The sequence below is a fragment of the Scaptodrosophila lebanonensis genome, unplaced genomic scaffold (assembly GCF_003285725.1).
Source record: "Scaptodrosophila lebanonensis strain 11010-0011.00,11010-0021.00 unplaced genomic scaffold, SlebRS2 tig00001410-arrow-pilon, whole genome shotgun sequence".
NCBI classification, from domain to species: Eukaryota; Metazoa; Arthropoda; class Insecta; order Diptera; family Drosophilidae; genus Scaptodrosophila; species Scaptodrosophila lebanonensis.
The window spans coordinates 468,342-491,185 of record NW_022060738.1 but is presented as its reverse complement, the minus strand read 5'-3'; the positions used below and the strand labels follow the sequence as shown (position 1 = coordinate 491,185).

Below are 22,844 nucleotides of genomic sequence, written 5' to 3'. Positions count from 1 at the left end.
GTAAGCGATAGTAAATCAGAAACCGAAAGCGGACCTACGCATATTCTTCTTCACGTTGCGGGCAGATGTACATATGTATGTTTGTATATGATTTGTTCTAATTGATCTCAATAAATTATAAGATGTTATTATTTAAATTTTCTGTTAATTGCATTCAAACTTCGGTGGAATTATTGTATCGACGGATTCAACTATCGATAGTTTTGATGCTCTAGCACATAGAGCATCCTACACATGCCCATCTCTAGCATCTCAGCTGATCGCATATTTACAGCGACTTACCGTTTTAGTGTATGTACAAATGTATTCTGAACAAATCGAAGAATCATTTACCGTTAAGCCCATTTTGTGTGTGTATTCATGCGATTTACAAAAGCAGAAACACACCTTTTACATTCACAACAATAATATTTGGAATTGAAGACACAAATTTGTGTTGAATTAAAAAATGTAATACATACTTATATATGTATGTATATATGTGTATAGGCGGAAAACGCCTGCATGAAAAATTTAAAAGTATGTACATATCAGCGCTGCCGAACGCTCCAATTTTGGAGGAACGTCCCGATTTATAAATCAAAATTAAATGTCCCGCGTCGGACTTTTCGGGGATAACTCGACCGTGCGTACAACGTGCTGAGAAAGCACACAGTTAAGTCAGTCCGCCCGGTCCGTAACGAAGATATGTACATATATATGTATGTACCATTCATAGTACTTATTTTACTATATTTGCTTTTTGGAAAATTAATTCTTTAAAAAACCTTAGATAGCGTCGAGAGAAGAATATCAAATAGTACATAAACTTATAATTATAAGCACATTTTACTTACTTTACTTTACTTGTAAGCACAAATACGGAGACAGCAAAGACGGGCAAGACCTGCTAGTGTAGCTAATATAATACCAGAAAGATGCGGTATTTGCATAAAATTGAGTGAATCGTTGCGGACTAAAAAGGGGCCAATCCCCAAATATGGATGACATAACTCCACGTCGATACGACGCACTGTGAAGCCTTAGGTCGAAACAGCTTGCGAAAATAAAACAAGACAGGAATGCTAAGGTCGAGCAGGCTCAACTCTTAAATACCCTGTACCATCCCACAAAAAAAAAAAAAATTATTAAAAAAATTTAATTAATTAAATTAAATATAAAATAATCCATACATGCATACATACATTTATATCAGAATCGGGTCTTTTCCTGTTGGTGTGCTTGTGCATATGTATGTATGTGTGCATTGGGCCTGGTTATATGGCTATAACTTTCTTTCTGATCAACCTATCATAATGAAACTTGGTATACGGATATATAAACACTAAAGTTCAAAATTTCAAGAATTGCGGGAGGTATAGAAAATCGTGAATATAAGGGGAATGGGGGGGGGGGGGGGGTGCATCGGGAAAAATGAACGAATTCGTCCATCCTCGGACTCAGGAGAATCTAGATACCAAGGTTGGTTATTCTAGCTCTTATACTTTCTGAGATCCTTGCGTTCATACAGACTGATCAAGAATATATATACTTTATGGGGTCTGCCACGCCTCCTTCTGTGTGTTCCATGTACACTCGCACAAAACTAATATACCCTTTTACCCTTTGGGCACAGGGGTATAAAAATTTCATGAATGCTTTTGGGATCATGGTAAAACCTATCTAATAATAATTTTCCCCGAGATTACGAAAATCTTACCGTAGACGGGCCCAGATTCTCCAGAATTAGGCCTTACAGGCTATAAGTAAGTCCGGGGCTCTACACTACACCATGGTCTAAATCTGGCAAAAAACCGGCCGGTCTAGTATGGCAACCAGATAAACAAACGGAACAGGTTCGCTAGACCCCTACATGATGAATCCCCAATCACACAACCCAAACGACGACAGCCCTTAAAGCAGTTGAAATATTAGAACAAGATAGAACGCTACAGTCGAGCAAGCCCGACAGTAAAATAGCCTGTACTACAGTATAATGAATTAATTAATTAATTAATTAAATTAATTTAGAATACATGTTTATGTTCAGTTTTAACAGCATACATTTACATCACGTACCTATGCGTGTTTATATGCGTGTATGTGTGTAGCACAAAGTTGAACCAAATCAGCAACAACAACAACAGCTGCGGGCAGCGCTGCCGACAGAGCTGCAGGCAGCGCATGAGCAGCGATTTTACTTATGGCTATAACTTTCTTCAAAATTGACCTATCATGATGAAACGGACACATTAGTACTAACTGGATGTACCTACCAAAATTGATTTCAAAATTCCGAGAATTACGGAAGTTATAAGAAAAAACACGAATTGCGGGGGAGTGGGGGGGTGCATCGAAAAAAAACTCAAACTCGTACTTTCTCGGTCTTAGGAGAATATGGAAACCAAGTTTGGTTATTCTAGCTCTTATACTTTCTGAGATCCTTGCGTTCATACGGACAGACGGACAGACGGACAGACAGACGGACAGACGGACGGACGGACAAGGCTATATCGACTCGGCTTCTCATCCTGATCAAGAATATATATACTTTGTGGGGTCTGCCACGCCTCCTTCTGTGTGTTACATACATGCGCACAAAACTAGTATAGCCTTTCACCCTTTGGGTACAGGCTATAAAAATAATTTGTTAATTGTTAGGATTAAATTGTGGCCTGCTATGTTAAGTTAGACGATGCTGTAATAGTGAATTATTTTGTTATGGCCAGTGAGCAGTTATAGGCTTTTCTATAACTGATAATGAGCAAGAATTAATTAACAACTGTGCGAAATTGTTCAATTTAAAAATGCGATTTATTAACCAAGGTTTGGTTGCGATTGAATGATACAAAGTTCGGTATTAAACGACGAAAGAAGTTTATAAATGTATATATTAATTGCCGAAATGCAATTCCATTTATTAAACAATTGCCGAAGTGCAATGTTAATATAGAAATTGATCGAGTACACGGAAAACTAGGGTTCACAGTACCGACACAAGCGAAAACGAACAATGCGACTTAACTGGCTGTTAATAAGCAACTGTTTCGGCCGCTGCAGCAGTGCAGCGGCTTAGGCAAAATTATGGCAAATTAAGAACAATGCGTAAAGAAAAATAGAAATTTGAGCGACAAAGCAAACAATGAGTAAAGATTACGTTAAATTGCTTAACTTGCTGCGTAGAGCAAGATTACAAATTGAGTGATTTGATGATCGAATTAAACAAATGTATTTATGATGAATTTTTGACATCTGGCTGTGGCGACTGCATAACCAAACATTCTCCCCCCGTTGAAGAACCTGGGTCTTCAACAGAATCTTGTTTCGGCAGTGGACACAGCTTGCGTACGGCTCTTCTGATTAGTCCAGTGGCAGTCTTCAGCTCAGCAACCCTCACGACGCCATCTGCTCCAGGGATCAGGTTGACGACTCGTTCCAGCGGCCATTTGAGTGATGGCAAGTTTTCGTCTTTGACGAGGAGGACATCGTTGATGCAAATGCCAGGCTGGTTCTTACGCCACTTGGATCTCTGTTGAAGTAGAGTCAAATACTCTTCGCGCCAGCGCGACCAAAACACCTGTTGATAGTAGGTGACCTGCTGCCATATATCCAAGCGATTGAAATTGAGCTTGGTTATATCCGGCTCAATGTAGGACGAAAGAGGTGCAGTGCCAATAAAGTGTGCTGGAGTCAGAACATCATGATCGCCAGGATGTTCTGAAAGCAGGAATAAAGGACGTGAATTAATAATAGCTGTGATATGGCAAACTAATGTGCGCAGCCCATCAAAATCAAGCAGCGAACACCCAACAGCTCTGTAGAAGTGGTGCTTGGCAGTCTTCACCGCTGCCTCCCAAAGCCCACCAAAATGCGGAGAACGAGGAGGGATGAATCGCCAATCTATGTAGTCAGCCAAACAAAACTCTTGAAACTCAAATCCACGCCTGTGGCCATGAACGGGTGCGATAACCTGACGCGATCCTCAGGAAGGTCAGCCATGATATGCTCCATGAGACGTGGCTTTGCTCGAAAGCATAACGTGAATTTATTGAGAGCACGGGCGACTGTTCTGCGACCTCCGATTGGCCAATATCGCAATCGAATAGATGCCAAAAGCGACCGTGGTCCAGAATGTAGATTTCGCTCATGAAAATTAGCTATGAGTGCGAATGTGATTGGATGGCGTCTGGGCAACATAATTGGATGTTTGGCCTCGAAGTCAAGTGTCGAGTTGCTCAAACGTCCGCCAACGCGCATCAATCCAAAATTGTCGATAAAAGGCGATAATGAAGCGATGCTACTAGATGATTTAATGGAACGAGATTGTTGGAGAGCCTTGTAGTCATCCCAAAGATGCACCCTCTGTAACAAACGAAGCAATATTTGAGTGCCGTGATGCACGCAATCCACAATTAATCCAGGAATATATCCGAATACACATTGAAGTTTTGCAAAGCTATTCGAATATTTACATTCCTGGCTGATGTCCCGAAATGGGCAGGAACTCAGAAGCACCTGTTTTCGCTGTTCCGGCAAAGTCGAAACTGGTGCGCAAGGAATAGCCCTACAAGTTTTGTCCTGAGTTAGAAAAGATGGGCCATGAAGCCATAGTGTTGACTGAACGAGCTCGCTTGGAAGTGCTCCTCGCGAAAGAATGTCCGCTGGATTGAGATCCGTAGGGACATATTGCCACTTCATGCCCGAAGTCAACTCTTGAATGGTTGCTATCCGATTCGAGACAAAGGTTTGGTATCGGGACGGCTCGCTGTTTATCCAGGATAGTGCGACGGCAGAGTCGGCCCAGCAATAATACTTGCAGCTAAATAATGCCATCTGCATGATTTCATTGACCAGTTGCGCCAACAAGACAGCTCCGCACAGCTCCAATCTGGGCACGGTAATTGTCCTAAGTGGCGCCACTCGCGATCGTGAGCACAACCACTCAACCTTGCGACCGCTTGAGGTAGCAGATACGACGTATACACACGCTCCATATTCATCCATACTTGCATCGCTAAATCCATGTATCTCAAATGCGCCGCCGAAAAGATGAACCAATCTGGGAAATTGCAATCTCTGCGTCTGTTTAAAATCTGAAATTAAGTTATGCCAAGATGTGATTAGAGATGCTGGCAAACTTTCATCCCGACGCAGGATCCCATGCAAGGCCGAGTGTCTTACCGATATTGCTGCCGTCATCGAATTTTAAAAATGTTGTTTGTTGGCATCGGGAATTTCCATTAGAACATTTGGATCGCTAGAGCACCATTTACGAAGCTTGAATTTTCCTTTCTCCAAAAGACCCGTTGTTTGCCGCATGATTTCGAGAACTTCTTCTGCGGATGCTCCACCAGTAATTAGATCGTCTACGTAGAAGTCACGACGCAAAATCTTAGAGCCAATTGGGCACGAAGTCTGCTCGTCTGCAGCAAGTTGATGCATAACGCGAACGGACAAAAAAGATGCAGGCTTTGTTTCATAAGTAACCGTGTCAAGTTTAAATGCCTGTATATCATCGTGAGAGGAATTCCGCCATGGGATGCACTGCAAGAAATTGTCTGGCTCTGAGACCCGAACACAACGATACATTTTGCAAATATCACCTGTCAGGGCCACAGGAAATGTACGAAAGCGACACAGTGTATTTGCTAACTTTGGCTGAATCGTTGGGCCAGCCATGAGGATATCATTCAAAGAATATCCAGACGATGTAGCTGCCGAACCATCAAACACGACCCTCAACTTTGTTGTACTGCTGTCTTCTTTGAGGACGCAATGATGCGGTAGAAAATATCTACAATTTGCGAGCGATTCAGTTTCAACTTTGGACATATGTCCCAAGTCCAGGTATTCTTGAATGAATGAAGAATATTTAATCTTTAAATCTGGATCCCGATCAAGCTTTCTTTCCAAATTTAAAAACCGGCGATGAGCTTGAACGTATGACTGTCCAAGCAGATCCAAGCTAAGCTTGGTTGGCAAACGAACAGAGTATTCTCCAGTAGACAGGCGAGTGCAATTAGCCTGTGTTTGACGACTTGATCATGGCCAGCCTCAAGCTCCCAAAAACTGCGAACCATACGCACTATTTGGCTATTAGAATCGACATCTCCAACTGATTCGTGTGCTGCTGCTACCAGAACTGTTTGATTATGTAGAGAGCCACCTCCTGTAACTACCCATCCGAATTTGGTCTTTTGCAGTAATGGCAATCCAGGAGCCACCTTGATTTGGCCAACACACAACAGCTCATAGAAAAGGCACCAATAAGCATGTCAATTTGCTGAGGCCGATAGAATGCAGGATCTGCTAGCCGTATGTTGCTAGGAATATTCCATTTGGTAATATCTACCGAAAAGTTAGGCGTGATGGCAGGAGCAATCAGTGCAGAAACGTCTGTAGAATAATCCGATGAATTCGATTTTAAGCAAAGTTGTACAACATATCCATCAGAAACGAAATTAGTGTCACCTAAACCTGACACTGAAGTAGACAACTTTGTTTTTCGCAATTGCAAGTGATGCGCAAACCGAGAGGTGATTATATGCAGCTGCGATCCAGCGTCTAGCAGTGCACGACAAGGAACCCAGGTGCCTGCGTTATTTTTTACATTAACAACCGCAGTAGCCAGGAGCACAACATCCGAAATGAGATTATGGGCAGGCTCTAATGACAACGATGGCGAACTAGGGGCAAGCGCGCTGCGCGACAAAAATGATTGCAAGTAGGCAGGAGGCTGTAAACCAGAACCAGACGGCTGCTCAGACGAAACGATTTGTGAAGCTGCATTGTGGAAATGCAGTAAGCTATGGTACTTGGAGCCACACACTCTACATGATCCTGAGCTATATGTTCGCATTCTATGGCCTTTCTTCAGGCAATTGATGCATAAGGCCATCCGTTTTGCCTCCTTCAAGCGAAGGGGCGGCGATAAATTACCAAAAAGCGGGCATGTGTAAATATCATGGCTCGAATTATCACAAAACGCACAACCATTTGAAAGATTGTTAGTGGCGACAAAGGAACGTTTGGTGTTAGTATATTTCTTTCCCACCTGAGAGCTCGGCGTATACTTTGCCATAGCGTATTCCACGTTTTCCAATTTTTGGCAGCGCTCCTCTATAAAAGTTGCAAACTGGGCCCACGATGGTATGACGTCCAAAGGTGCAGCCTCCTCCCATCTTGCCTGAGTAGCGTTATCAACGTTCTCCAAAACAGTATGTACGATGATGCTGCCGGCAATATCCTGCGCAGAGCCCAAAGTCAAAAGCGCACGCATGTTAGCGTTGACTTTGTCCGACACCTCACGAAGTTTAGCAGTTGTTTCAGCCCTTTTAATACCCAAAATCTCACGAATGTGTGCCTGGAAAATTAAACGTTTATTATTGAACCGCCTATTAAGTAGCTCCACTGCCACTTTATAATTTGCGCTACTTATATCAAGCGATTTGATTGCGTCCAACGCCGATCCTTTAAGACAGGAACGTAAATGTTGCAGCTTTTCCACGTCACTTAGATTCTGGTCGTTGGCAATAACAGCTGTAAACATTGATGAAAAATCCGCAGAGGCGAGACCTGTTGTGCGCCGCACCTAATGACGATTCTGCTGATGCCTCTGGCCGTACTGTTGATGACGGTGGCATTGACGCATGCATTTTATTTAAGGCAGTGTTCATGCGGACGTCTAAACTGGCCAAAAGTTCAGAAAAGTTGCGATGCAGACTACTTCCAATTTCGTCAAAATCCAACTGTTCCAACTTATCATGCACCGAATCAAACGTGGCCTGCATACGCGGCAATATTTTCAGCTTCTCACGAATCTCATGTTCACTTTTTGAATAAAATTCACCATCAGTAAAATTTGCATCAATTGATTGGGACCATGTATAAAGTGCAACACAAAATATTTTTATCAACAGCAGGCAGCGCGCTGTCTACAGCTGTCGACATTGACGTCGACGCTGCTCCCGGCTGCGACGCAGGCGCCGACTCTGCAGCGACTTCAGCAGCAAAGCCAGTGAGAGAGTCGATACTTTCCAACGAGGAAGTGAAGATCAAAGCGTGCGACGAGAACTAATGCGTGCGTTAGAAACTTCCCGAAAAATAATGTTGGATGCTGCTGCTAAGCCTGCAGGCACCGTTAGATTTTAAAGAGAGACCAAAAACGAACGATACGCGCGCGACGGCGGTCAACTGTTGCTGGCTGCCGTGCCGTTATATGCGTTTATACGTGTGCTTGTATGTGTGTAGATGCGTTGACTGCGTTAACGCGAACGAAATATTGGTACAGTCAACTATGCACATATGTATGAGTGCATGTATATATGACGATTTGCACTTTGCACATGTAATGTGAATATGTATGTATGTATGTTACTTTGTGCCGATTTGCACATCAATTTATATTGTCACAACCGATTTTAGCGAATATATGCACGAATATATATCACGTCGGGGTCACCAAAATTAGCAGTTATAGGCTTTTATATAACTGATAATGAGCAAGAATTAATTAACAACTGTGCGAAATTGTTCAATTGAATGAAGAAAAATAGAAATTTGAGTGACAAAGCAAACAATGAGTAAAGATTACGTTAAATGGCTCAACTTTCTGCGTAGAGCAAGATTACAAATTGAGTGATTTGATGATCGAATTAAACAAATGTATTTATGATGAATTTTTGACATCTGACTGTGGCGACTGCATAACCAAACAGCCAGAGTTGAAGGCCGATTCCTTACTTAAATTTTAAAGGGGCGGTCTGGGTTTGTGTTGACCGCGTGTGAAAGCGGGCCTGTTCGCAGATTCTCTATTAAAATTTTAAAGAGCAACAGCATCCGAGGTCTTTACGATAACTCTTCTCCTTCAATAGTCCCGTGAAAACTTGTCCGTAAACGGCTACCACGGAGGATAACGCGAGGAAAATCCATGATCTCGTATTGGCAGATCGCCAATTTAAAGTGCGCGGGATAGCTGAGACAGTAGGCATCTCAAATGTCAGCGTGGATAATATTATGCATGAAATATTGGGATGAAATTACTTTCCGGGCCAAAATAAGGAGTCCGTAGCTCCATGTGGGTAGCCGCACCTTTGGTTAGCTGCAAGATGGACATGCGCTCTGGGATAGGAACACCAAAGCCATGATAGAGAATGTAGCGATATAATAACACAGAGAGGAGCAATGTTTGGACAATAATTGCGAGGACAACGGGATGGCATGCCAATGCGAGTAGATAGAAAAGTTAATGCAAGAGGTGCGCGACAGGCTACAAAAGGCCACAAAGGATTATCTTCACGCGATGAGGAATCCCTATAGCTGAGTGTTGAAATGAGTGTGGAAGTGGCCACTGGACCACTTACATAAATGTAGTCTCCGCCCAAGCTCTCTCCGCAGTTGCTCACACCTACATAAAAGTAGGTACAGAGTATTTCAAATTCGGGGCATCCGGCTTTAGCTTTAACATTTGTTTTACATCAGGCTCATGTCTTACACTTTAGAAATAACTATTTTATGTTAATTGAATTTCTAGTACAAATATTTAACACATAAACAAATAAATGGTATTCAGTCTTACCTCATAAAAGTATACTATATGGTGCTTATATAAGTACCTTTAACACGAGGTCTGAGGATCAAATTTAGGAGGATTTGTCTTTTTGTCGTTTTGCGTGCAGTCTTTTTAATATCTCGTCGGGTACTGGGTATAACAAAAAACATTAATATATCAAATGTTTCGACTTTATTTTAACATGCGACTTATGCATTCTGAATGCTCATGTTACATGTTATCTTTCACTCGCATCAATAAAAGTACTCTAACTCGTTTTATATATTTTCTTTACAGTGAAGTCAATTGAACACACCCAAGTATGTGGAAGGAATGGCTTGCAAAGGAGAGGAATAATATTCCTCCGATAATGTCTATTATGTCCATGTCATTTTGCATATTTATATGGATTATATCTGTATGTGAAATTATGTCAGGTAAGAATGATCGGATATTAATGGGTACTAACAATGTACTTTTGCATATAGTTACAAGGTGGTAAGTAAAGTAACCCGCAGGCTTAGAAAATCGTCATTTCATGAAGGTAGTGAATCGCTTTAATAATAAACTTGTAATAGGAGCAACCGAAAATGTATGTTCCAGCCGAGCTCTCGAACATTGCAGTTCGAGAGTGTTCGAAGGTGTTTCATACCCTTTACCTGAAGGATAAACATTTTGTGATCGATCCGTCAGTCGTCGGCTGCCGACCTTGAATTCACCACTCCGGCGACCGCCTAGCATAGGCATAGAATATGTTTAGATTGGGCTTAGTATTTAGTCTTCTCATTGTACTGCAATTGTGAAGTTTGCGCATTTGTGCCCCCAAAGTGAAACCCTACATCAAATCAAACCATCATCGGCATTTGGTCTTACACAACGTCCACCCCACTTCAAATTCATTGGTCCTTCGAGTCGGATTCTTCAATCGACTCGCCCAGATAGCATCGGTGGATTCAAGTGCTAAGTACCATCTGTGAGAAAAGCAATTTCAAAGTGCAAGTGCCAGTGCAGTGTTGCCAATTTGGCTTTTTTCCCGTCAAATCTGGTTGTTTTCGAAATGAGATTGCGGGAAAATATTCGAAATTGCAGGAAGCGGGAATTCTGGATTTTTACAAATACATTTAGCTTTTTTTCGCTTTATGTAATTTTGCCAACATTTATGTTAAAACAAGAAAGGAATGCTAAAGTCGAGCAGGCTCAACTCTTAAATACCCTGTACCACCCCACAAAAAAGTAATTAAATTAATTAATTAAATTAAATTAATTAAGTAAATTAATTTAATTAATTAACTAAATATTAACTAATTAAATATAAAATATTCCATGCATGCATACATACATTTACATCAGAATCGTGCCTTATGCGTGTTTGTGTACTTGTACATATGTATGTATGTGTGTGCATTGGGCCTGGTTATATGGCTATAACTCTCTTTCCGATCATTCTATCATAATGAAACTTGGTATACGGATATATAATTACTAACCTAATGTGTTAGTTTAAAATTCCAAGAATTACGGGAGTTATAGAAAATCGTTAATAGGGGGGAGTGGGGGGTTGGATCAGAAAAAATTAACAAACTCGTCCTTTCTCGGTCTTAGGAGAATCTGTATACCAAGTTTGGTTATTCTAGCTCTTATACTTTCGGAGATCCTTGCCTCCTTCTGTGTGTTCCATGTGCACTCGCACAAAACTAATATACCCTTGTACCCTATGGGTACAGGGTATAAAAATGGAAACGAAATGGAATCATTTTTTTAAATCAATATTTGCCTATGTGTGGTTAATGATGACAGATTATTGGTTGATTTTTATGCAAAAAATTACTTACAATTACTAATTATGTATATAATGCCGCTCGTTTATGACAGTAGTGGCACTCGCTTGTGAAAGTAGGCCCTACGTATTGACAAAGAGACTGCTGTGGTTATACTACACATGACATCACTAATTTAAACCATCTTTATCTCAAGAATACAATAAAAAATGCCGTGATTTTTGGCTCACTCACAAAGAAACCCAGACTTTCTATGGGACAAACAAAATTAGTTTTGTAAAGCTACTGAAGAAAGAAGCAGCTCCGTACCTTTTTCTTGCTCAGCATACAGCAATAGCGCAGATTGACCGCTTTTGAAATGTTCACCAAGATGATGGAAAAATGTATTTTCCAAGGTTTTTTTTAAAGCATTTCTTGTAAAAATAAATTTAGCTTTTTATTACGCTTTTTTGCAATAATTTTTAGCTTTTTTTTTCATTCTCCTTCCCGACAAAAACAGCTTTTTTTCCTTCTAAAAAGTTGGCAACACTGAGTGCCAGTGCAATCCAAAGAAAGGATAAATTGTAGCCGCTTTTATGTAGCTTATATATATATGTATTTTACATATATAGATATAGATTAGACAGATGCATGGCTTCACTCATAAGGTACGTTGAAAAGAATGGAATCGAATTAAAATGAGTAAGTGGAACATTGAAAATGTAATGAATTTGTTTGAATATGAATGCTTCTTGTGTCTCAAAGCATACGACATTCATTGAAATGAGTTAGAATAAATGAAACGTAAAACGGAATGAAACAATTGACATATCGGAAAACATTCGATTTATTCGAGTTACTCTAGTAACTCTACTCTAGATATTGTAAAATCTGCTCAGTCATTTGCTGCTTGGTGTTCAACGAAATCGTATAGGCGCATTACGAAGGAAATATGGATGGAGGGATAAAAGAAGCCGACGATTCTGTATGTATTTTTCATGCGATTTTTTTTAAGATTTTGTTTTATTGTTGTTCCAGCTAGTAGTGTGGCTTCGGAACACACAAACGCTAGAAATTTAATAACAGAAAAGCGTTGTCTATTAGCCACCAATCCTGACAAAATTAACCAGATATTGTTTTTAAATGTTAATATAAAATAAATATGTTATTTTAGTAATAAGTAAAATAAATACAAATGAAAATATAAATATCAATCGTTTTATTGACTACAGTTTTTCTTTCTTTTTTACCGGTTTTTCATTCGAATCATTCGAGAACTACGTCTAAATTTTTCGTATTGTCACTCCATTTAAAAAACTACATTTTTTTTTTCTACTGTGTAAATACACAGCTCAAAACATAGATTTTTGGGCTTCTGTTGTCGTGTTGTACACTTAACTTTCCAGTTCTTAAGATAATCCGGCGCCACGACAAAACATTCTCACCACGCCTTTGCTCGTCGGCCGGTTTTATCGCTCTCTGGCGCTCACACCCACACACACACACACACTGAGCCCTCAGACAAAGGATCCCCATGTGCTGGAAGATGCACTGCAGGGAATCGGTGCTACAGTGGAAGGTGTGATGGCCCTTATTAATGGAGGCCAGAGATACATCAACCAGCTGATTAAAGATGAGCTGACCAAAGTGCTAGCCCTAAAAGCGGCGACATTAACGTTGTGCACCAACACAAAGCGCACAACCTAGTGCACCCAAACAATGTCGTTCCTGAAGCAGCGCTCCCAATTGGGCACCCCAAAAACGTCCAGAGATCCAAAGAACAACCAAAAAGCTACCCCACCGAAATAGTCTAAAACTCGCGACCAGGATCCCGTCATCGCACCGAATGAACCGGCGCTATCACAACGTAGCGATGAGAGCCAACAAACTATGGAGCGCGGTAGCGATGTTCGGGCTTGCTGGACCAGGGTCCAAAGACGTAGGCGAATGCCAATTCGCAGACCTGCTAAATGCTGTCAAATTTGACCCAACACTTCAGACCATGCGCGAGGACGTCCAAAGCATTCGCAAAACTGAGAACGGTAACCTACCTGCCTACAGCTGAGCAGACCTATGACTCACGGCGTAGGCGAACTCCACACAGCGGCGGAGAAGGCATTACACGGGATTGCCGATGTGCATCCCTGCTGGAGCAAGCCAAGGCTAAAATTCGCGACCTGGATGACCTAATAACTAAGGAGGAGATTTTGCGCAGCAGTAGAAAGCATCATAGAAATGGCAAAATTAGAATCCAAGGCAGTAAAGTCTCTGCGCAGGACGCGCGGAGTGCAACAAACTGCGGTAGTATCCTTTCCTGCTGATAAGGCGAGGTCGCTCCTCGACCTAGGTAAAATCCGGATTGGCTGGGTCGTATGCCGGGTTCGAAGCGTCATCGAACCCGCACATCGAACCCGCACCCGCGTTGAGGGTCATCCAACTCAACTTAAACCACTGCAGCGCAAGATCTGCTCCACAAAACGATTGAAGAGCACTCTATCGACTTGGCCATCCTGAGCGAGCCGTATATAACACGCTGGCAGCCCTAGATGAGCTGGTGGTGGTCGTAGCTAATCGCAGGAAGGTCATCATAGCTGATGATTTCAATGCATGGGCCACTTCTTCTCTCTCATAAAAACCAGGAAAACCACCGGGCGAGTCCTCCTCATACAGGCCAATCACTTGAAGAAATTAGTCTGGGCCACTTTTGTGGAATATCATGTACGACGGCGTTATATGACTGGATCTACCAGCTGGCACGGAAGCAATCGGTTTCGCAGACGATGTAGTGATAGTGGGGGTTGCTTGTCGGCTGTCGCGGGGATTTGCAATGCTGCTATCGATAAGATCAACAACTGGATCAACGCAGCTGGATTAGAACTGGCACCACAAAAATCAGAGGCTGTCCTAATCAGCAGCCGCAAGATTGTCGAGACAGCACAATAGGGAACTCTGTTTTGGCTTCCAAGCGCGCCATCATGTACCTGGGAGTAATGATAGGTACAAGGTTGTGCTTTCGGGATCATCTTGCCTATGCCAGCAAGAAGGCCGCCACAGCGGCGAGAGCAAGGAAGCAGATTATTGCTCTGTGGAGTCACACGGGTGATCATGTTGTATGAAGCCCCCGTCTGGCATGAGTCCACGAGGACCAAGAGCTACGTTAAACCACTAGCATATCGCCCAGGCGCATTTAGGACCGTCTCCGATGACGCCGCCCTTGTTATTGCGGGTATGGTACCCATCGACCGGCTCGAAAGTGAGGCGAGCGAGCTTCATAGAAGCAGCGGCGGGGATAACACAGTGACGCCCTCGCATAGCCTTAGAGAATGGCAACGACGATGGAACTCATCCCTCATGGGCCGTTGGACACACCAGCAAATCCCGAACGTTATGGATTGGACGCAAGTGGGCACGGCTGCTTTCGCAGTTACCTATTCCGCTTCGGCCACGAGGACGCAGCCGAATGTACCTTCTGCGGGCGTGGTGTAATCGAGAACCCCCACATGTCACTTTCGTGTGCCCTAGATTCGAGAGGCCTAGGAAACACCTTAACAGCTTGTTATGGGAACCGGTATCGCCTGCTAACTTCACCAGCAGCATGGTGGCGTACGAAGATTGGAGCGCGAACGTCAACGAGGACGGATGTAGACGGATCAACGCTTGGGCAGAACAATGGTCAACGGCCGTACCGCGCGGGTGCTGATTCGCTCATCTTTTTCTACTTCATTAACTATGTAAATTTCACTTTCTCTCGTCTTTCTAAATAAACTAATTTAAAAAAAAAAAACAAGTAAAAAAGCTAAAGTCGGGTGTCCCGACTTTGAAATACTCTGTACATATGTTTACAATAATTATAGAAAATAAAAAAATTAAGAAAATAAAAAAAAATTTGATCGATTTTACCTCTCTCGGTATTCGAGCTCACGTAAAGCGTGTATAATTGCACATTTACATAGCAATTGCGTCTGTGTGAGTGTATGTGTGAGTGTATTCGTGTCTATGTAAGCATTTTCGCAGTCAACCAAACAGCAACATCAACAACAGCCGCGGGCAGCGCTTGAGCAGCGCTGCATCAGCAAATATATTTATGGCTATAACTTCTTGTTAAATCGATCTATCATAATGAAATTTGGCATACGGACACATAATAACCAACTGGGGGTATTTCCAAAATTTTTGTACGAAATTCCAAGAATTAGGGGAGTTACGATTTGCGGGGTAGAGGGGGGAGGGAGGGGAATTCCAAAATATACATTTTCTGCGTATTCACACAAGGCATCTTGGACTAAAATTTGGTGTTCCTAGGTCTTATAGTCTCCGAGATATAGGCGATTATACGAATGGAAAATTGGGAAAACCCCCATAGGGGGGAAGTGGGGGGGGAAAATCAAAAAAATAAAACAAACTCGTATAGAATACACACATAACGCATCTTTGTGGAAAATAAGCTGTAAGCCTGTTGACTGACCGCCAGCTGTTTTCCTCTCCACAGCGTTAATGCATACGCATACCCTATACGGATCAGGTGTTGCGATTTTTATACTCTGTACATAAAACACACTAGACTATAAGAGCTAAAGTTACTAAATTTTGCACAAAGATGCCCTATGTGGTTACGCTATTTAAATGAACATTTTCTGTTCTTGACAAAATATTATTCAGTTGTCCGTTACATTTTGGTTCTTGCCAAAATATTTCGTTAAACGGAGCTTTGGAGCTAGAATTTTCCAAAAGACTTTCTTAGTGCGCACTTACACTGTGATGGATACTATGAAAGGATACTTGAGTCAACATTTCAGCGTACAAGCTTTTACCGTTTGGGTTGTGCGTTGATCACCAATTAATCAGTCAGTCAGGACAAACTGTGTGATATATATAGAGATAACGCAACGTTTTAAGATGGACTATGTGCAGAAAAGGGGAATAATTATAAGAGTATATCCTAATTTTAAAGTAACATTTGTGTCTTTTGAATGCAATAAACAGAATATCTAAATAATAATATATTATAATTTATTGAGATCAATTAGAACAAATAATATACATATGCGCAATGCGAAGCAGAATATGTGTAGCTTCGTTATTCGGTTTATGCTTTACTATCGCTTACTCAGTCTTTGCGTAGCGATGGTAACTGTAAACTTTTGGCAAAACAATGTGAAATTTATTACAATCAAACAACAGTGCTCGATTGTCCAATGTATACATACATACATACGAATGTACATACATGCTATATATGTACGTACAGAGGCATACACACATACATATGTATGTACATATGCATGCGTGTTTCTCTTTACTTTTTCAACCGTATGTAGAGAACCACACACATAGACACGAACTGTTGCTTGTTCTGTGTGTGAGTGTGTCATGGAGGAGAGGGTCTATATCGAGGGTTTTTATACTCTGTACATAAAATGTACAAGAGTATATTACGTTTGCGGGAGCTGAAAATGTAACAGGGAGAAGGAGGCGTGGCAGACCCCACAAAGTATATATATTCTTGATCAGCATGACGAGACGAGTCGATCTAGCCCTGTCTGTCTGTCCGTCCGTATGAACACCTGGATCTCAGAGACTATAAGAGATAGAGACACCAAATTTCAAGTTTCACTATGATAGACCGATTTACCAAGAAGTTATAGCCATAAATATATTTGCTGCTGCAGCGGTCAAGCGCGGTCAAGCTCAAGCGCTGCCCGCGGCTATTGTTGATGTTGCTGTTTGGTTGACTGCGAAAATGCTTACACAGCCACGAATAGATGCGCATAGGCATACATACACTCACACAGACGCAATTGCTATGTAAATGTGCAATTATACACCCTTTACGTGAGTTCGAATACCGAGAAAGGTAAAATCGATCACTGATTTTTTTTTTATTTTCTTAATTTTTTTTATTTTCTATAATTATTGTTAACTTATGTACAGAGTATTTCAAAGTCGGGACACCCGACTTTAGCTTTTTTACTTGTTTGGATATAGTCTATCTTAAAACGTTGCGTAATCTCTATACATATAAAACAGTTTATCCTGAGTGATTGGTGATCAACTCACAGCCCAAACTCTAAAAGCTAGGAAGCTGAAATTTGGACTAAAGTATCCTTTCATAGTATATATATAATATTTCATAATATATCCATCATAGCGTAGGTGCGCACTAAGAAAGGCTTTTGGAGGCTTTATAGTGGTCATGTGTGTGTACGTTTAACGAAATATTTTGGCAAGAACAAAAATGTAACGGACTACTGAACAATGGTTTGTCAATAATATTCAATATTTCTGCGGTAATGAAAGTATTTGGGTTGCTGGAAACTTTAACGAAATTTATTAGTGTTTCGATGCTATTTTACTAGTGTCTATAATTTTGAAGTGAGCTTTTTTTACATTATAACAGCGCGCCTTAACGTTACAATATTACTTCGTTGCTACACTACTAAAAAATTCATTGGCTTACAAATTAAGTTTACAATAAGCATAATTACAAACTAGCAATTCAAATACAATCAAACTTATAACTTACTCCTGCTTCAACATACACCTTTGTGTAGAATAGCTAAAATTCAGGAGACTTCGCTAGCCTTTCAATATTCATGTGGGATCTCAAATTAAACCAGCAGACTCACTATCAAGAGGCTTATGGCTCTATGGCCCTTTATTTCTACATGGAACTGAACACAACTGGCACCTTTCACCAACAGTACAATTGAGAGTAGAGTTGGAACGAAAGGTACGAGTACTGACAACTTCTGACAACTGACTCCATCTCAAAAGTCAATTTTACACACGCTGCACGAAAATCAGCATTGTGGCGCACAAGCCCTGATAGAAATATCCAGACAGAAATATTGAATATTGAAAGGAAAGATAATAGCGCGAAATATAATACAAAACTGCGTCAAATGCACAAGAGCAAAGCCAAAACTCTTACAGCAAATAATGGGAAACCTTCCAACATTGCCAGTTACACAGGCAAAACCATTCCTCAACGCTGGAGTTGACTACTGCGGTCCATTTTGATCCACTTTAATGCCCGTGGAAAGAAGCCAGTCAAAGCTTTCTTTTGCTGTTTTGCAACCAAGGCAGTTCACCTGAAGCTGGTTAGTGACCTATCAACAGATCCTTTAATAGGGGTACTAAAGCGTTTCTTTGGTCGTCGAAGGAGATGCAAAACTCTTCACTGCGACAATGCTACAAGCTATGTTGGCGCAAAGAATAAGCTATAAGAAAGAAACAATTTATTCCGATCACGCTCAAACATCCATCATAGGGGCTTGCAATAAAAAGGATGTCAATTTGAAATTCATCCCTCCACGGTCTCCCCATTTCGGTGGTTTATGGGAAGCAGTTGTGAAGTCAGCGAAGCATCTATTGCTGAAAAACGTCGCTATCAAGCGACCCGAATGATTTTGCGGATCTAAGCCCAGGGCACTTCTTGTTAGGAGAACCTCTAACCGCAGAAGCAGATAATGAGCCTCCTTATATTCTTAAAACTCTGGTTCGAAGTTGGGAACTTGTATTCAAACTAAAACATTTATTCTGGACTCTGCTGATACAAAGGCAGGAATGGAGAAAATCGTCAGCCAATGTCAATGAAGGAATGATGATTTTACTGAAGGAAGACAATGTACCTGTCCTTCAATGGCCTATGGGGCGAATCGTCATTTTATAAGCTAGAAAAGCCAAAGAAGGAGAAATCTAATCAAAATACAATAATATCTAATTAACATCACCGACCTGGTGGGGGAATATTATTTTCCTTTCGGCGTCAATATATCTACCAATATAAAACAAGAAAGGAATGCTAAAGTCGAGCAGGCTCAACTCTTAAATACCCTGTACCGCCCCACAAAAAAGTAATTTAATTAATTAATTAATTTAATTTAATTAATTAACTAAATTAATTTAATTAATTAATTAAATTAAATATAAAATATTCCATGCATGCATACATACATTTACATTTACATCAGAATCGTGCCTTATGCGTGTTTGTGTACTTGTACATATGTATGTATGTGTGCATTGGGCCTGGTTATATGGCTATAACTTTCTTTTCGATCATTCTATCATAATGAAACTTGGTATACAGATATATATTTACTAACCTAATATGACTACCAAATTTTAGTTCAAAATTCCAAGAATTACGGGAGTTATAGAAAATCGTTAATAGGGGGGGGGGGGGGGGTGGGGGGGGTGGATCAGAAAAAATGAACAAACTCGTCCTTTCTCGGTCTCAGGAGAATCTGTTTACCAAGTTTGGTTATTCTAGCTCTTATACTTTCGGAGATCCTTGCGTTCATACAGACAGACAGACAGACGGACAGACGGTCAGACGGTCAGACGGACAGACGGACATGGCTATATCGACTCGGCTTGTCATGCTGATCAAGAATATATATACTTTGTGGGGTCTACCAAGCCTCCTTCTGTGTGTTCCATGTGCACTCGCACAAAACTAATATACCCTTGTACCCTTTGGGTACAGGGTATAAAAATTGAAAAAATTAACAGAGAGAAGAAGCTTAGAAATACTTACAAGCTAATTTTAAAAAGAAACAAGATAGAACTCTACAGTCGAGCAAGCCCGACAGTAAAATACCCTGTATCCACAAAAAAAAAAGAAAATAAAAAAAATTATTGAATAAAATTAATTAATTTATTAAATTAAATTAAAAATATTCAGCACATGCATATAATAAATTTACGTCAAAATCGTGTCTCTGCGTGTTTATATGCGTGTATGTATGCAGCACAAAGTTCAACCAAACTGCAACAACAACAGCTACGGGCAGAGCTGCAGGCAGAGCGTGGGCAACGATTTTATTTATGGCTATAACTTTTTATACCCTGTACCCAAAGGGTACAAGGGTATATTAGTTTTGTGCGAGTGCACATGGGACACACAGAAGGAGGCTTGGTAGACCCCACAAAGTATATATATTCTTGATCAGCATGACAAGCCGAGTCGATATAGCCATGTCCGTCTGTCCGTCTGTCCGTCTGTCCGTCTGTCTGTCTGTCTGTCTGTCTGTATGAACGCAGGGATCTCCGAAAGTATAAGAGCTAGAATAACCAAACTTGGTATACAGATTCTCCTGAGACCGAGAAAGGACGAGTTTGTTCATTTTTTCTGATCCACCCCCCCACTCCCCCCCTATTAACGATTTTCTATAACTCCCGTAATTCTTGGAATTTTGAACTGAAATTTGGTAGACACATCCAGTTAGTAATTGTATATCCGTATACCAAGTTTCATTATGATAGAATGATTGGAAAGAAAGTTATAGCCATATAACCAGGCCCAATGCACACATACATACATATGTACAGTACACAAACACGCATAAGGCACGATTCTGATGTAAATGTAAATGTATCTATGCATGCATGGAATATTTAGTTAATTAATTAAATTAATTTAGTTAATTAATTAAATTAAATTAATTAATTAAATTAAATTAATTAATTAATTTAATTAAATTAATTTAATTACTTTTTTGTGGGGTGGTACAGGGTATTTAAGAGTTGAGCCTGCTCGACTTTAGCATTCCTTTCTTGTTTCATAATTGACCTATCATGATGAAACTTGGTATATGGATATATATTAACTAACTGGGTGGGACTACCAAAATTCAGATTTATCGACTCGGCTTGGTATCCTGATCAAGAATATATATTCTTTGTGGGGTCTGCCACGACTCCTTCTGTGTGTTCCATGTACACTCGCACAAAACTAATATACCCTATTACCCTTTGGATACAGGGTATACAAAGTGTGAGAAAACAAAATAAAAAATTGGAATCTCGACCAGGTGGGGGAAGATTTTTTAGCCAGTCCGGCAAGCTGTGCCCCGTCTCACAGCCGATCCTGGTCAGAGATTCCGGAGACGGCTGAAAAGGCAGGCTTTTATTATAGGAAGGGACAGTTCAGTTGAGAGCAGGTGAAAATACTCATTGTAAGTTGAGCATAAAACAATTAAAGGATTGTGCGATGCATAATCAGTTGTACACCTACTAAGAAAAAGGGGAAGATAATTTCTTGTAGTTCTGGAAGGAACTGAGAAATTAAGACCACCTAATAGGAAAGGAAAATCAAGACTATCAGTTTGTGGAGAAATACAGCTCCAAGGACAATCCTCCGATTAGCCAATAAAGAAAGATTAATAAGCAAAAGTCTGCTCGAGTAAGGCGGCAAACGAGGGTGGGGATAACAGTTTAAGCCGCGAAGAGCAAAAAGGAGGAATTGCTTCTGAACAGACTCAATTCGATCATGGCCGTACCAGTGAACTGTAAAGTAGTTTAGTGGTATAGGGATCATCAAATCCTTTGGACCAACGTTTAACGAATCCAAGAACGCCCTTGTTATATGAAAGACAGGATAGAAGGAAGGTCGTTTATAAAATGTCTGCCTTGCATTCTCTTTTGTGGAGCGAAATAATGGAGGAGTTTTTCCAAATAGTTGGAAAAACTGCAGTGTCAAGTGACAAATTGAAAAGCTTCAGCAATGGTTGGCAAAGGAAAGTAGAGCACTCCTTGAGCACACAACTGGGAATGTTTTCTGGCACAGGAGAGTAGGAAGATTTGACTGCCTTAATACCTGACAGAATGCAGGAACTGCTAATTATGGGTGAAAAAATATAATTAGAATAAAGAATTGTATAAGTGTATGTATCACCATTGAAATAGATGAATAAGTTGACTGAAAAAACGTAGGGAATAAGTCAACAATAGCCGAATCATTGCTTGCATTTTCATTATGAAGAAAAAAAGAAGATGGCAAGGCTGACGATTTACGTTTGCAGTTCACAAAATTGTAAAACTGCTTAGGGTCTCGAACAAATTGCGCTATCTTGAGCGTATGTAACACTGAGAATTGAGAAGAAAAAAGTTCGATTTGGTTATAGTGTGTGAATAGTTGCTTGCTATACAGATCACAACTATTCTTTTACCAGATGCCGCAACCAACTTGCGAAACGTCTTTGTCATGACGTCATGAATTGTTGCCACTTACGGTATTGACATCTTTGGCAGCTGCAATGACCATTGACTTGTCATTTGTGTTGTTGCGTCAGGTGCGGGGTCTGCAGTAGCTGTTGCATTCTTCATGACAGCACTTTCGGCAGAAATAAAATTGGCTGCATTATAGCCCAGGCTGTCAGGATTTTCAAAATCTCTATAGATTTGAAAATGGAGATCGGAAATTTGATTCCAATATTTCTCCACCATAGGCTTCAGTTGTTGTTTGTTTTCAAGTGTCATTTGTCCCATTATGCGAGACAATGCACTTATAAAAGCTTTTTGATGCCTTATATGCGGCTTAAAACCTCGTGGCCTTTCAGCATTATCGCCTAAGAGGCTGATATCCATGTCAAACGTTTGAAGCATGGTTGCGTGTTGATTAAATTTAGTTAAATACTCATTAGCGATATCTATTATATTTGTATAACAGTCGATTTCAAAATAGCTGTGGTCTATTATTTGACCATTTAAGGCAACAATAACATTATTATTGCCTGCTTGAAACTGCTCCCGAAGATGGCTTAGCCTTGCCT

At 40.7% G+C, this 22,844-nt stretch overlaps 1 protein-coding gene across 1 annotated transcript in view; it reads left to right on the top strand.

Annotated features, from left to right (window-relative positions):
• Nucleotides 1-22,844, top strand: part of LOC115630731 (Down syndrome cell adhesion molecule-like protein Dscam2) — a 307,894-nt gene that overhangs the window by 32,191 nt on the left and 252,859 nt on the right. Inside the window, exon 2 of the mRNA XM_030527385.1 lies at nt 9,827-9,966. Within this exon, the coding sequence (XP_030383245.1) occupies nt 9,852-9,966 (115 nt within the window). The 5' untranslated portion in view covers nt 9,827-9,851. The remainder of the gene's footprint in view (nt 1-9,826; nt 9,967-22,844) is intronic.